This window comes from Conger conger, chromosome 13 (assembly GCF_963514075.1).
Source record: "Conger conger chromosome 13, fConCon1.1, whole genome shotgun sequence".
NCBI classification, from domain to species: Eukaryota; Metazoa; Chordata; class Actinopteri; order Anguilliformes; family Congridae; genus Conger; species Conger conger.
The window spans coordinates 40,307,229-40,320,977 of NC_083772.1; the positions used below are offsets into that span (position 1 = coordinate 40,307,229).

The 13,749-nt window shown below is 52.3% G+C and overlaps 1 protein-coding gene across 1 annotated transcript in view; it reads right to left on the reverse strand.

Annotated features, from left to right (window-relative positions):
• LOC133107567 (E3 ubiquitin-protein ligase CBL-B-like) overlaps nucleotides 1–13,749 on the reverse strand; it is a 69,252-nt gene that overhangs the window by 21,872 nt on the left and 33,631 nt on the right. Inside the window, exons 5-7 of the mRNA XM_061216559.1 lie at nucleotides 8,436–8,592; nucleotides 5,032–5,153; nucleotides 1,061–1,198 (exon numbers count right to left, since the gene is read on the reverse strand). Of these exons, the coding sequence (XP_061072543.1) occupies nucleotides 1,061–1,198; nucleotides 5,032–5,153; nucleotides 8,436–8,592 (417 nt within the window). The remainder of the gene's footprint in view (nucleotides 1–1,060; nucleotides 1,199–5,031; nucleotides 5,154–8,435; nucleotides 8,593–13,749) is intronic.

The following is a 13,749-nucleotide window of genomic DNA, read 5'->3' on the forward strand; positions in this document are numbered from 1 at the left end:
GATAAAGGCACTCGGTCTCTTTCCTTCTACAGAGCTTTAAAACAACAAAACAACAGCTTGATGCCTGCAGTCCGGCAGAGAGCCACGGTGGCATCAATGAATGTGTTCTTTCATGCTATCAGAACCCAGCACTTGCGGCTAGCGCTACCTTTTACATATTTTTAATTGCGCCAGTGATCTTGAATAAATTGGGAAATAAACACATGGAAGGTTGGTGGTCCAAGCCCCGGGGGTAGCCATGATAAGATCCGCTCAGCCGTTGGGCCCTTGAGCAAGGCCCTTAAGACCACATTGCACCAGGAGGGATTGGCCCCTGCTTCGTCTAATCAATTGTAAGCCGCCTTAGATAAAAAATAAAAAAAAACTAATGTAATGTAATGTAAATTAAGTGACACCCACCAAATATTTCCTTTACCAGAGCTGGTGGGTCCTGTCAACCATAATAGATTTGTTCTTCTGAAAAACAACCCACCACACCTTGTTCTGAACCCACTCCTAATCCCTCAAGCCTCGAATTTAAAAATACATTGGGTTTATAATGACCACTGTATATTCACAAAAATGTGTCCATTGACCCATGTAATGTTTGTGCGATTAATGTTTTGTTGTTTAATTAAAGCAGTTGAGACGGTTGAGCCGGGAACCTTTCTGAGGTGACATAATAAACCATCCGCTCTCCACAGGGAATGAGAAGCTCCTGAACCGCGTTGGCCAGCGCGCCCGTTGAAATGCATAATTTTCCACTCGATGAACAGGGGCCTAAAAATGAGCTTTGTGCTTTAAAATGAAGTGTATGAAAATGTGAAATATGACTATGAATATGAAAGCGCACGAGTGTGGGGAATAACGACTGAGTGGAGGCAGGGAGAGAGAGGGAGAGAGGGAGAGAGAGAGAGAGGGAGAGAGAGAGAGACGTACAGGCCTTCTGCAGTAGGGGCCGGGTAGTGGAAGGGGACCCTTCAGTAGGAGGAGGGGGATGAAGGTGAGCATGCGGGGCGGTCAGGAGAGAGAGAGAGAGAGAGAGAGAGAGAGAGAGAGAGAGAGAGAGAGAGAGACGTACAAGCCTTCTCTGCAGCCGTCGATGAGGGCCTGGAACAGCGGTTTGTTGGGCGGGATCGTCTGCAGGATGTTGCTGTCGTTGGTGACGTAGCCGATGGCCCACTGGCCCAACCGCGTGCAGCTCAGCCTGAAGATGTAGCTGTGGAGAGAGGGGGAGAGAGAGAGAGAGAGAGAGAGAGGGAAGGAGAGAGGAAGAGAGGGAGAGAGGGAGAGAGAGAGAGAGAGAGAGAGAGAGGGAAGGAGAGAGAGAGAAAGAGAGGGAGACGGAGAGGGAGAGAGAGAGGGGGAGGGGGAGAGGGAGAGAAGAACGCAGAGAGAGGCAGAGATGTAGAGAGAGGGAGAGAGACACAGAGGGAGAGAGAGACAGAGAGAGGGACAGAGAGAGGGAGGGATAAAGAGAGAGAGGGACAGAGAAAGGAGGGATAAAGAGAGAGAGAGACAGAGAGAGGAGGGAAAGAGAGAGAGGGACAGAGAAAGGAGGGATAAAGAGAGAGAGGGACAGAGAGAGGAGGGATAAAGAGAGAGAGGGAGGGATAAAGAGAGAGAGGGACAGAGAGAGGAGGGATAAAGAGAGAGAGGGACAGAGAGAGGAGGGATAAAGAGAGAGAGGGACAGAGAGAGGAGGGATAAAGAGAGATAGGGAGGGATAAAGAGAGAGAGGGACAGAGAGAGGGAGGGATAAAGAGAGAGGGAGGGATAAAGAGAGATAGAGAGGTGAGTTGCATCACCCGCGCAGCCAAGTGGAGGTGCTCAAGCCTTTCCCATAGCCTGTGCCCCTGAGGCTCCGCCCCTCTGGCTGTGATTGGCTGAAGGCCGGCGGTGCGGAGGCGTGTAATTGGGCCTCTGAGTAAAGGCGGAGGCTGGGAGTTGGCTGGAACAGCACTGCGTTCACCAGGCCGGTTAACCACAGCGCTATTTTAACATTCAACTGGGCATGAGCCTCAATGTTCACACAAGCAAGCAAAACCGTGCACTTTGTACAGGAAATGACCCCCCCATCCTCCCGCCCCCTCCAGGAAGACTGACCCCCATCTATCCCACGCCTAAACACAACTTAATTATCCCAAGCAAACACAAAATATTCAAAAACTCACTGAAAAGAAATCTAATCCGAAAATGCCTCGGAATCAGTGGTTGGTAGAGCCATGGGTCACCAATTAAACCACACAAAGCACATCCAACCAGTGCTGCACAGAGCCATTGGAGGAAACGCAATAGTACAAGTGGCTGCAGCAGTGCCGTTATCTACACATAAAGAGCACTTCTACAAATAAACACTGTGTTCAATTCAACAGACGGCAGCACTACAGCTTGCCCTGTCAAAGCCGGCAGACTCTCATAACGGTGCTTTGGCTCCGCTTCCCGTTCAAGGGCCCGTTCACACAGTGACCCCTGTTGAAAGCTGGCCCCGGAACGCTCTACAGCCGCCGCTGACCTCCCCCAGGCTGGGGAACCGAACCGCGAAGCAGCACCAGCGGCCGGCCGCCTCTGCGCTTTATGAATGCGAGCGCGTTTTATTAGACGGCGTAAAAGGCGGAGGTGACGCAGAGAGGAAACGCCATCGTCTCGGCCCACTGGTCTGGAAGCTACGCGCCCGCAGCCTGCGACCTTTAACTGAGAGGAGAGAACCGTGGTGTGTGCGTGTGAGTGTGCGTGTGCGTCTGTGTGTGCGTCTGTGTGTGTGTGAGTGTGTGTGAGTGTGTGTCTGTGTGTGTGTGCGTCTGTGTCTGTGTGCGTCTGTGCGTGTGTGCGTGTGTGCGTCTGTGCGTGTGTGCGTCTGTGTCTGTGTGCGTCTGTGTCTGTGTGCGTCTGTGTCTGTGTGCGTCTGTGTCTGTGTGCGTCTGTGTCTGTGTGCGTCTGTGTCTGTGTGCGTCTGTGTCTGTGTGCGTCTGTGTCTGTGTGCGTCTGTGTCTGTGTGCGTCTGTGCGTGTGCGTCTGTGTCTGTGTGCGTCTGTGTCTGTGTGCGTCTGTGTCTGTGTGCGTCTGTGTCTGTGTCTGTGTGCGTCTGTGTCTGTGTGCGTCTGTGCGTGTGCATCTGGGTGCGTGTGTGTCTGGGGTATTGAAACCTGCGAAACCCATCAAGCCCCACCTTCTGGTCCTCTTGGTTTGCGCCAGTAAACGAGCACAGAAAAGTATTTGAATCCAAAACAATTACGTATCTTTCGCATTTATCCGTACAGAAACGGGCAAAACGTTACGGACGCGCGTGGGTTTTAAATACACTTCGCCAAGTGCGGCCGGACAACAATTTCCACTGCTTCCAACGCAGTAAAGAATTAGACATGAATAAATGACTCGACGGTACCCCCCTTCTTCGTGAACTGAAAACATGAACGGAATGCAAGCCAGTTCCCATAATTATTCACGCCATCCCGCGAGCTAGTGCCAAATGCCATCACCACAAGCCATTGTGTTGGGAAAGGTGCTAATGGTGTGTTAATGCCGCAGACTGTGATTTCACATGGAGGCTCTGCCGGATTCGCAGGCTACGCCGAGCCAACTGCGATTAAAAGCGGCGCGCTGCTAACAACAAAAGGCCCCGTGCATTTTATCACACTCGCCAAATGTTCGCCGCGCAATAACTCACCATTTACTTAAGAGCCTCGTATGTCTTGTTTACTTATTATTTTTTTGGCCGGGTTTGAAATGAAAACAGAAAATTCACACGGTCTTTTGTACGTTTGTAAGGCCGGAAATAAAAATAAAAGAACAGCTCCGTCATAGTTAAATGTCAGATAGCAGGTGTCCAGAACAATATGGGAACAAACAAGAGCACACATAAGGCAGAGGAATGATTTAAAGGTTAGTTTATGTTGGATATGACAAGATTTAAACTCAGTTCCTTTAGTATCAAGACCGCTGCCTTCATTCATAATGCATAAGGCATAATCCAGTCTTTTTTGGAGATACCAGCCTTATTTCTCTCCCTCCTCCCTCCCCTCACTCTGGCTGTTGCCAGCAACTACCTCAAAGGAAAAGTGCTTCGGAGACAAAAAGGCTGGGCCAATTTATCTTCCGGCCGGAAGCCCCGGTGGACAGCTGCTTCTCCCAGGTCTCAGGGGAATGGTATCTGCGGAGTGATTCAGACCACCCAACCCGCCCACCCGGCTAAAAAAGAGCCATGAATCACCGGAGAAAACAACGGCGTGAATCACATCGCTGTTCTCCTCTCCCCCGTCCCAGTGAAGGAGAGCCTTGACTGTGCCTCTCGCCCGGCGTTACGGCCTGTCTGGATAATTAGCGCTGTCCTCGGCTGTGAAGATAGCCCCTCTCCCCCCCTCCCCCCCGCCACCTGTCCCGTCCCGTAGCCCTCTGAATAAAGCGCTCTAATCTGCAGATGAGATGTTCATTTCCTCGGGGGCTGCTCTGTCTGGGCCTAATTAAATGAGCGGGCTGGAGGAGACGTTCCCGAGTCACCTCGCTAAACGGCCGTCTGGACGCTTCGGCCGGTTTAATGAGCCGCTGTCTCTGCGTGATACCAGCAGGGTCACACACCAGAGCAACCTGCCCCAGACCTGACTGTCTACACCAGAGTAACCTGCCCCAGACCTGACTGGAGAGACCAGAGTAATCTACCCCAGACCTGACTGTCTACACCAGAGCAACCTGCCCCAGACCTGACTGTCTACACCAGAGTAACCTGCCCCAGACCTGACTGGAGAGACCAGAGTAACCTGCCCCAGACCTGACTGGAGAGACCAGAGCAACCTGCCCCAGACCTGACTGGAGAGACCAGAGGGATCAGCCCCAGACCTGACTGTCTACACCAGAGTAACCTGCCCCAGACCTGACTGTCTACACCAGAGTAACCTGCCGCAGACCTGACTGGAGAGACCAGAGCAACCTGCCCCAGACCTGACTGGAGAGACCAGAGGGATCAGCCCCAGACCTGACTGGAGAGACCAGAGCAATGTGATCTCCGGCGGCGTGGCCTGGTGTAGGGTGCGATGGGGGGGGGGGGGGGGAGCGTACCTGCCCGGCTTGTTGAGGTACTTCTGCAGTCGCGCCTTCACCTCGTCGTATGTCAGGAACGCCATGTAGCCGGGGTGAGTCACTGCCAGGAAATTCCAGTTTCTCAGGATAGAGCCCCAGGGCTGGAGAGAGAGAGAATGAGAGAGAGAAAGAAAGAGAAAGAGAGGGAGAGGAAGAGAGAGAGAGGGAGAAAGAGAGAGTGAGTCCGGGTGTGTAAGGGACTGTGATGAAAGATGAACTCTCGAATCGTCACACCTCCCTGCCGTTCTCCCCAGGCCATCCCCACTGCATCCCTCTCATAGAATCAGCACATCCCCACTGCATCCCTCTCACAGAATCAGCACATCCCCACTGCCTCCCTCTAATCGGCACATCTCCACTGCCTCCCTCTCATAGAATCAGCACATCCCCACTGCATACCTCTCATAGAATCAGCACATCTCCACTGCCTCCCTCTCATAGAATCAGCACATCTCCACTGCATCCCTCTCATAGGATCAGCACATCCCCACTGCCTCCCTCTCACAGAATCAGCACATCCCCACTGCCTCCCTCTCACAGAATCAGCACATCCCCACTGCCTCCCTCTAATCGGCACATCTCCACTGCCTCCCTCTCATAGAATCAGCACATCCCCACTGCATACCTCTCATAGAATCAGCACATCTCCACTGCCTCCCTCTCATAGAATCAGCACATCTCCACTGCCTCCCTCTAATCAGCACATCCCCACTGCATCCCTCTCACAGAATCAGCACATCCCCACTGCATCCCTCTCATAGAATCAGCACATCCCCACTGCCTCCCTCTCACAGAATCAGCACATCCCCACTGCATCCCTCTCATAGAATCAGCACATCCCCACTGCCTCCCTCTCACAGAATCAGCACATCCCCACTGCATCCCTCTCATAGAATCAGCACATCCCCACTGCCTCCCTCTCACAGAATCAGCACATCTCCACTGCCTCCCTCTAATCAGCACATCCTCACTGCCTCCCTCTCACAGAATCAGCACATCCTCACTGCATCCCTCTCATAGAATCAGCACATACGGACACGATGAATCCCCTTCATATTCACAACTAATCCATATGTGAAATGGCTACAGGACTAGCACGTGTTACTTGGAAGGAAAAAAAAGATCTATTTTAGCACTCTTGGGTCTCTACAGCTGTTGTCATCAGCGTTATTGCCTTCTCGGTTACTAGCACTGACATTCAGCCTTCGTTAATCCGGGCAGCCATTTTGTGGTAAAAAGCACTGTACTAAATGAAACCTGACCAACTGATTGAGCAAAGAGTCATTGACTTGACATGCACTTAGGCCATTAGCTTAAACCAAATTACAGCCAGAGCCAAAAGGGCGGGATCAATAAGGATCCGGAGCGACAGGTTAACAACCATCAATTAGCAAAAAATAAATAAAAAAACCCAGACAAACACAAAATGAACGTGGACTCCAATCGCTCTGTCCTGTCGACAGAGTGTAGGCTGGCAGGAGGCTCACAGCACTGGCTACGTTGACAGCGTGTAGGCTGGGGCTCACTGCACTGGCTACAGACCCTGTAGACAGAGTGTAGGCTGGGGCTCACAGCACTGGCTACAGACCCTGTAGACAGAGTGTAGGCTGGGGCTCACAGCACTGGCTACAGACCCTGTAGACAGAATGTAGGCTGGGGCTCACAGCACTGGCTACAGACCCTGTAGACAGAGTGTAGGCTGGGGCTCACAGCACTGGCTACAGACCCTGTAGACAGAGTGTAGGCTGGGGCTCACAGCACTGGCTACAGACCCTGCAGACAGAGTGTAGGCTGGGGCTCACAGCACTGGCTACAGACCCTGTAGACAGAATGTAGGCTGGGGCTCACAGCACTGGCTACAGACCCTGTAGACAGAATGTAGGCTGGGGCTCACAGCACTGGCTACAGACCCTGCAGACAGAGTGTAGGCTGGGGCTCACAGCACTGGCTACAGACCCGGCTGACAGAGTGTAGGCTGGGGCTCACAGCACTGGCTACAGACCCTGTAGACAGAGTGTAGGCTGGGGCTCACAGTACTGGCTACAGACCCTGTAGACAGAGTGTAGGCTGGGGCTCACAGCACTGGCTACAGACCCTGTAGACAGAGTGTAGGCTGGGGCTCACAGCACTGGCTACAGACCCTGCTGACAGAGTGTAGGCTGGGGCTCACAGCACTGGCTACAGACCCTGCAGACAGAGTGTAGGCTGGGGCTCACAGCACTGGCTACAGACCCTGCAGACAGCGTGTAGGCTGGGGCTCACAGCACTGGCTACAGACCCGGCTGACAGAGTGTAGGCTGGGGCTCACAGCACTGGCTACAGACCCTGCAGACAGAGTGTAGGCTGGGGCTCACAGCACTGGCTACAGACCCTGCAGACAGCGTGTAGGCTGGGGCTCACAGCACTGGCTACAGACCCGGCTGACAGAGTGTAGGCTGGGGCTCACAGCACTGGCTACAGACCCTGCAGACAGAGTGTAGGCTGGCCCGAGGCTGCAGGTTTTGAAATGTTAGAATGCCATTAGCGTCTTTAGCTAATTAGCGGCGCAACGAAGAGCTTCTCTGCTCTGCGGATCCCACCCCCACAGCCCCCACTCTTAGGACACAGGATTCAGACCCAATTAGTGAGTCAGCCGCTGCAGCAGGAGCTGGGCTCCCCCACCGGCGCGGACGGAGACGCTGTGTCACGAGCTCCACCATCAGCAGCGGTCTGTGACGTCACGCTCCCGCTCAACTCACCTCCCAGACATGCAGAAACCAGACCTGGGTTCAAATAGTTTCCGTTTGGGATTCAAATACTTTTCGGCATTTGACTGAGCTTGTCTGGAGTATTGGAGCAAATGAAATCATCCCAAAAGTGTAAACACCACCCATCTGACCCTCCTAGGAGGCTCAAATGCAAAGGCTCAAAAGATCAATGGAGTGTAGACAAGTATTTGAGTGCAAAACGAAAACCATTTGAGCCCAGGTCTGGTAGAAACACGGTCTTTTGCGGGAAGCGAGCGGACGGTATGAATCCTTCTCAGCCAACGGCAGGCCCGCCACATTCGATGAATGAGGTGGGACAGTGAGGGGAAAAAAGTTCCCCCTTACAGTGGGGGATTTTTCCAGAAAAAATATAAACCATCGGGCAATCCATCGAAAAACGATGAGGCTTTCACAGTCAAGGCAATCGCGGCACAAAAAACAACCGCTCTTAAATTGAACTGCCGAGAGGTGGAGGGGGAGGTCCCACCTGAAATTTTTCACTTTCCAAGTTGTAAAAGGATAAATACGTATCAATAGCATCCACAGAAGAAAGGAGAGAACAAAAGGAAAGAAAAACAAAGCGCTACGTGCCTTCCTGTTCCTGGGTGTTATTAGAGAGGGGGGAGGGGCGGTTACCTGGAAGAGCCGGGTGAAGATGTCGAACTCGAAGACGGAGATGTAGTCGTTGCAGGTGAGGTCGATGGTGGACTTCAGAGCCATGGCCTCCAGGCCGGAGGTGATGGGATGCACTTCGTTAAGGCACTGCCGGAACACCTTCCACGAGACGATGGTCCTGAAACCAGAGGAGGGGACTGCACGTCACGCATCACCCAACACCCCTCCCGCAAAACGCCACGGCCCTCCCGCTACACGCCCCGGCCCTCAGAGGCTCCTCCGTTTCCTCAAGGCAAATGGAGGAGAAGACCCTCTTAAGCCTTTCAGCCCCAAGGGTGCCGAGAACTGAAGCACAACTAACGTAAAAAACCAAGAGTGCCATCAAGCACTCTCAACCTCATATATCTTTAACCAATCAAAATGACTGCTACACTACGACTCTGAACCCTATTTACACCCAACTAAATGTTCTCAACTCAATTTTCTCAAGCAAAGCCAAAATGAGCCACTTCATATTGGGCACGGGACTGAAAGGGTTAAAAGCTCTCATGAACACTGGGAAATTTAACTGCGAGCTGTGTTTGGCGTTTCCCACACCTCTTCCACACGAAGCACCTCGCCTCCCGCCAGTCTAGAAGAGACGGAATGAGGTCTGCAGTATCAGGCAGCGGTAAAAAGAAAAAAACATTTAATAGCATATAATTATGAAGTGCACACTCGCTGGAAAAGAGCAGCGGTGTGTGTGTGCATCACGGCTGCTATTATAAGACGCCCCGACGGGAGCGCGGGTGGGGTTCCCCGGTCCTCTCAGCAGGGGTGCGTGGTGAATACAGAGCGCACTCCATTAGCGCTCTGGCGCCGGGATGCGGCGCGCGATTAGCGGGCTAATAAATATTAAACGCCTCCCCGGATGCGCCATTTGTCAGCAGTCAGATGCGTTTTGGCGGAGCGCGCGTTTCGTTTAAAAAGGCGGGGGCGGGCGGGAGAGACATCTCAATGATTCGGAACGTTGGAGCAGGACGGGGGAAGGCGAGACGCGGCCCTCGGGGCCAAACGGGCAGCCGCGGGCCACTGCGGCAGGGCCCATCCATTACTGCGGCGTCCGACTGCCAGACGCCCTCCCCGGGTAAACGACGGACCCGATTACGCATCATTATTCCAGCCCAACGATCAGACAAAGCGCTGATGATCGCCGGAAGATTATCCGCGCAAACTTTCCGAGGCCCGGCCTCGCCGCGGGAATTTCGTTTTTTCCGGGCTGCGGTTTCCGAGTTGGCGGTCGTGCCGTTCGGCGTGAATTGCAGGCGCCCGGTTTTCCTACCCCGCGGGACGGCCACGCTGAAGCCAATTAGGCCTACCGCCATTTCCATGGCAACCGCGGTAGTCTGAGTGGCGGGAGAGAGGAAGGGCGGGAGAGCGCTGCGTTATCTCCACAAAGCTTCTGACGTATAACACGGCCCGCCGGCCCCAACGCGCCCATCCCGGGACCCCCGAGGGTCCCTCACCCTCACCTCTCATTAGGCCAGCGGTAATTAGAGGGCCATCGTTATTAATATCCGTCTCCCCGAACGGATCGATAGGGCGTCCGCCGGCGACAGAGATGCATTTGACCGGCCCCGTGTTTAACGAGGCGGGACTGCTTAACGAGGAGCCGGGGCGCAAACAGCCCGTCCGCAGGACGGCGGAGGGGCTGCACTGCAGCGATGCAGCTAATTAACCCGCTCTCTGAAGAGCAAATACCCAGACCTCCAGGGCTGAATACACAACAATGGACCCTTTACCGCAGTAAACACGCTTTCACTGGGCAGACGGAAACGAAACGTTTCTTTTCTTTTTTTTCGGAGTCCGGAGATTGTGGCATGATTAAGCGAACTATCGGCCTCAGAAGTTGTGTTGCCGTTCCCTTCAGAAACTTCCGGATCAAAACAACCGACGGTCTAAGGGAGAAAGGAACGGAGTTTTACTGATTTATTATTATTCTTTTATCCTTTCCATTTGTTTGTATATGAAAAAAATCCTTTTCATCCAATTTTACAGTCGGCTGTGGCAATTAGATTGACTTCTCAACCAATGAGCTTAAATTATTGTACAGCTGTACAATGTTTTGGTAGCGTCGGTCCATCAACTGCATATTTTGAAACCCGAATTTATGGACTATAAACAATGCCTTTTTTCAACGATAAGAAGGGATTTTTACAATGGTCTTGCAACAACGTTTTTACAAAACACCTAGGCTACTTATTGTACCTTTAAGTTATTTGAGTCATTGCTTTGAATTTCTTTGCCGGCTAACGGGAGCGTTGACAAGCCTGGGAACCCTTCCCATGGATCTGCCAGCTCTGACACATTAAACATGTGCTGTGAGGCCAGCTTTTGGTTGGAAAGTGGCAACGGAATTTAGTGCCGCTTAAGAGAGAAATGAGTCTGGATAAAAACGTCCAAATATTAAACGCCTTTCTCACGGACTGTGACAGAAATGGTTAGGTGAAAAGCCCGTTCATTTTTCCAGAGAAAATGTGCTTTGATCCTAAAATCCATATATGAGCACCGGTTTTGCTCTGGGTTACATCAGACTTCCAAGGCCAATAGGTGCCTCGCAAATGCAGCTCAAACTGTAGGTGTGAACCCTGTGCTACAAGCCCCGCTTACAGTACACACACTGACCAGTCTGCTCTCCGTAACACTGACACAGAGCAGGACGTCTGTAACACTGGCACAGAGCAGGACGTCAGTAGACCAGCCTCTCTCTGTAACACTGACACAGAGCAGAACCTCTGTAGACCAGCCTCTCTCTCTGTAACACTGGCACAGAGCAGGACGTCAGTAGACCAGCCTCTCTCTGTAACACTGACACAGAGCAGAACCTCTGTAGACCAGCCTCTCTCTCTCTGTAACACTGACACAGAGCAGAACCTCTGTAGACCAGCCTCTCTCTCTCTGTAACAATGACACAGAGCAGGACGTCTGTAACACTGGCACAGAGCAGGACCTCTGTAGACCAGCCTCTCTCTCTCTGTAACACTGACACAGAGCAGAACCTCTGTAGACCAGCCTCTCTCTCTCTGTAACAATGACACAGAGCAGGACGTCTGTAACACTGGCACAGAGCAGGACCTCTGTAGACCAGCCTCTCTCTCTCTGTAACACTGACACAGAGCAGAACCTCTGTAGACCAGCCTCTCTCCGTCTGTAACACTGACACAGAGCAGAACCTCTGTAGACCAGCCTCTCTCTCTCTGTAACAATGACACAGAGCAGGACGTCTGTAACACTGACACAGAGCAGGACGTCTGTAACACTGACACAGAGCAGGACCTCTGTAGACCAGCCTCTCTCTCTCTGTAACACTGACATAGAGCAGGACCTCTGTAGACCAGCCTCTCTCTCTCTGTAACACTGACATAGAGCAGAACCTCTGTAGACCAGCCTCTCCGTCTGTAACACTGACACAGAGCAGAACGTCTGTAACACTGACACAGAGCAGGACGTCTGTAACACTGACACAGAGCAGAACCTCTGTAGACCAGCCTCTCTCCGTCTGTAACACTGACACAGAGCAGGACGTCAGTAGACCAGCCTCTCTCTGTCTGTAACACTGACACAGAGCAGGACGTCAGTAGACCAGCCTCTCTCTGTCTGTAACACTGACACAGCAGGACGTCTTTAGACTAGCTCTCTGTCCTCCATAACACTGACATGGGACGTCTGCATAGACCACTCAGCAGAGGGACACTCAGAAGTGTCTCACTGCTGGAGACAGAGTGTGTAACAAGGACTACCCAAATCAATGAAGGCACAAACCAAACCTTCCGTCTGCCCTTTTAACACAATTTTAAAGGGCTTTCAGGAAAACGGAAAACCACTCTATTTAATCAGAAAGCACTTGATAAATCTTTATTTGGAAGATTTTGCTTCCTCGTATAAGAAGTATAACCTTTTTCCTGCTGCCCGGCTGTTGTGACTGGCAAGGGCAGACAAGCTTTACCTTTCATGCAGACACTCAATGACACAGTAGCGCAATACCTGCCACATTAGAGTTTTAAAAAGTTAAGGCAGCCAAATAAAATGTTTCTTTTAAAAGTCCAAGCACTACATCTGGCGAAACACCAGACAAGAATGGATAAAAAACACCAGACAAGAATGGATAAAATTCCCAAATCCACACCTCAGACCTGCTCAGCAAAGCCAGCAGCCCAAACGCCTTGCATGGCAGCGAATGTGTGTGTGTGAGTGGGTGAATAAGAAGCATCAAATGTACAGCGCTTTGGATAAAGGCGCTATATAAATGCCAACCATTGACCATTTACAATCAGCTGACCGGGAGCAGAGTTGCCACGCCTTCGACACCTACAAGAGGGATCAGCCTCGAGGGACAAGTATGGCTGGTTTTCCACCCTCCCTTTACATTAATGACATTAAATTACATTAATGGCATTTGGCAGACGCTCTTATCCAGAGCGACGTACAGTTGATTAGACTAAGCAGGAGACAATCCTCCCCTGGAGCAATGCCGGGTTAAGGGCCTTACTTAAGGGCCCAACGACTGTGCGGATCTTATTGAGGCTACACCGGGATTAGAACCACCGACCTTGCGTGTGCCAGTCACGTACCTTAACCACTACGCTACAGGCCGCCCTTCACCTGGGAGTCAGGTGTTCAGACAGTCCGGCCAATGAGCAGCGCTGATTACCCGGGAGAAAAGAAAAGCAGGGCTGGATTTGGATTGAGGGGCCGGGTCTGATGAGCCCGGCTCTACGCGGCCCATGTTCCCCGGGCATTAGACAGTGAGACAGAGCCGGGCGGTGTCACATGGGCTGGCTGGCAGCAACTCTGAGCGTGTTCAGGGGGCTTACGGCCCCTGCTCTCCGTGGTGAGTTCCCGGGATGTTGGCGGGCTGACAGCGCAGAGCAGAAGTGGTTTTTTGGCAGGCTGAGTCCCTCCCCGAGCTCCCTGTAATACGCCCGACTCAGACAGGCAGGACCCTGGGAGACGCAGAACCTCTCACACGGACTGAGGCCCGAACGGCTCCCTCCATTTTAACCCTTTCAGGAGTATTATCGCAAACACGAGATTAGACATTCTTTTACATTAATGGCAATCGGAAGACGCTCTTATCCTGAGCGACGTACAGTTGATTAGACTAAGCAGGAGACAATCCTCCCCTGGAGCAATGCAGGGTTAAGGGCCTTGCTTAAGAGCCCAACGGCTGTGCGGATCTTATAGTGGCTACATCTTGCGGGCCCAGTCATGTATCTTAACCACTAAGCTTGAAAGGGCCTGACTGCAGCCTGGCTTCCATCACAGCCTTTCCCTCCGAATCTTTCCCGAGCGTCTC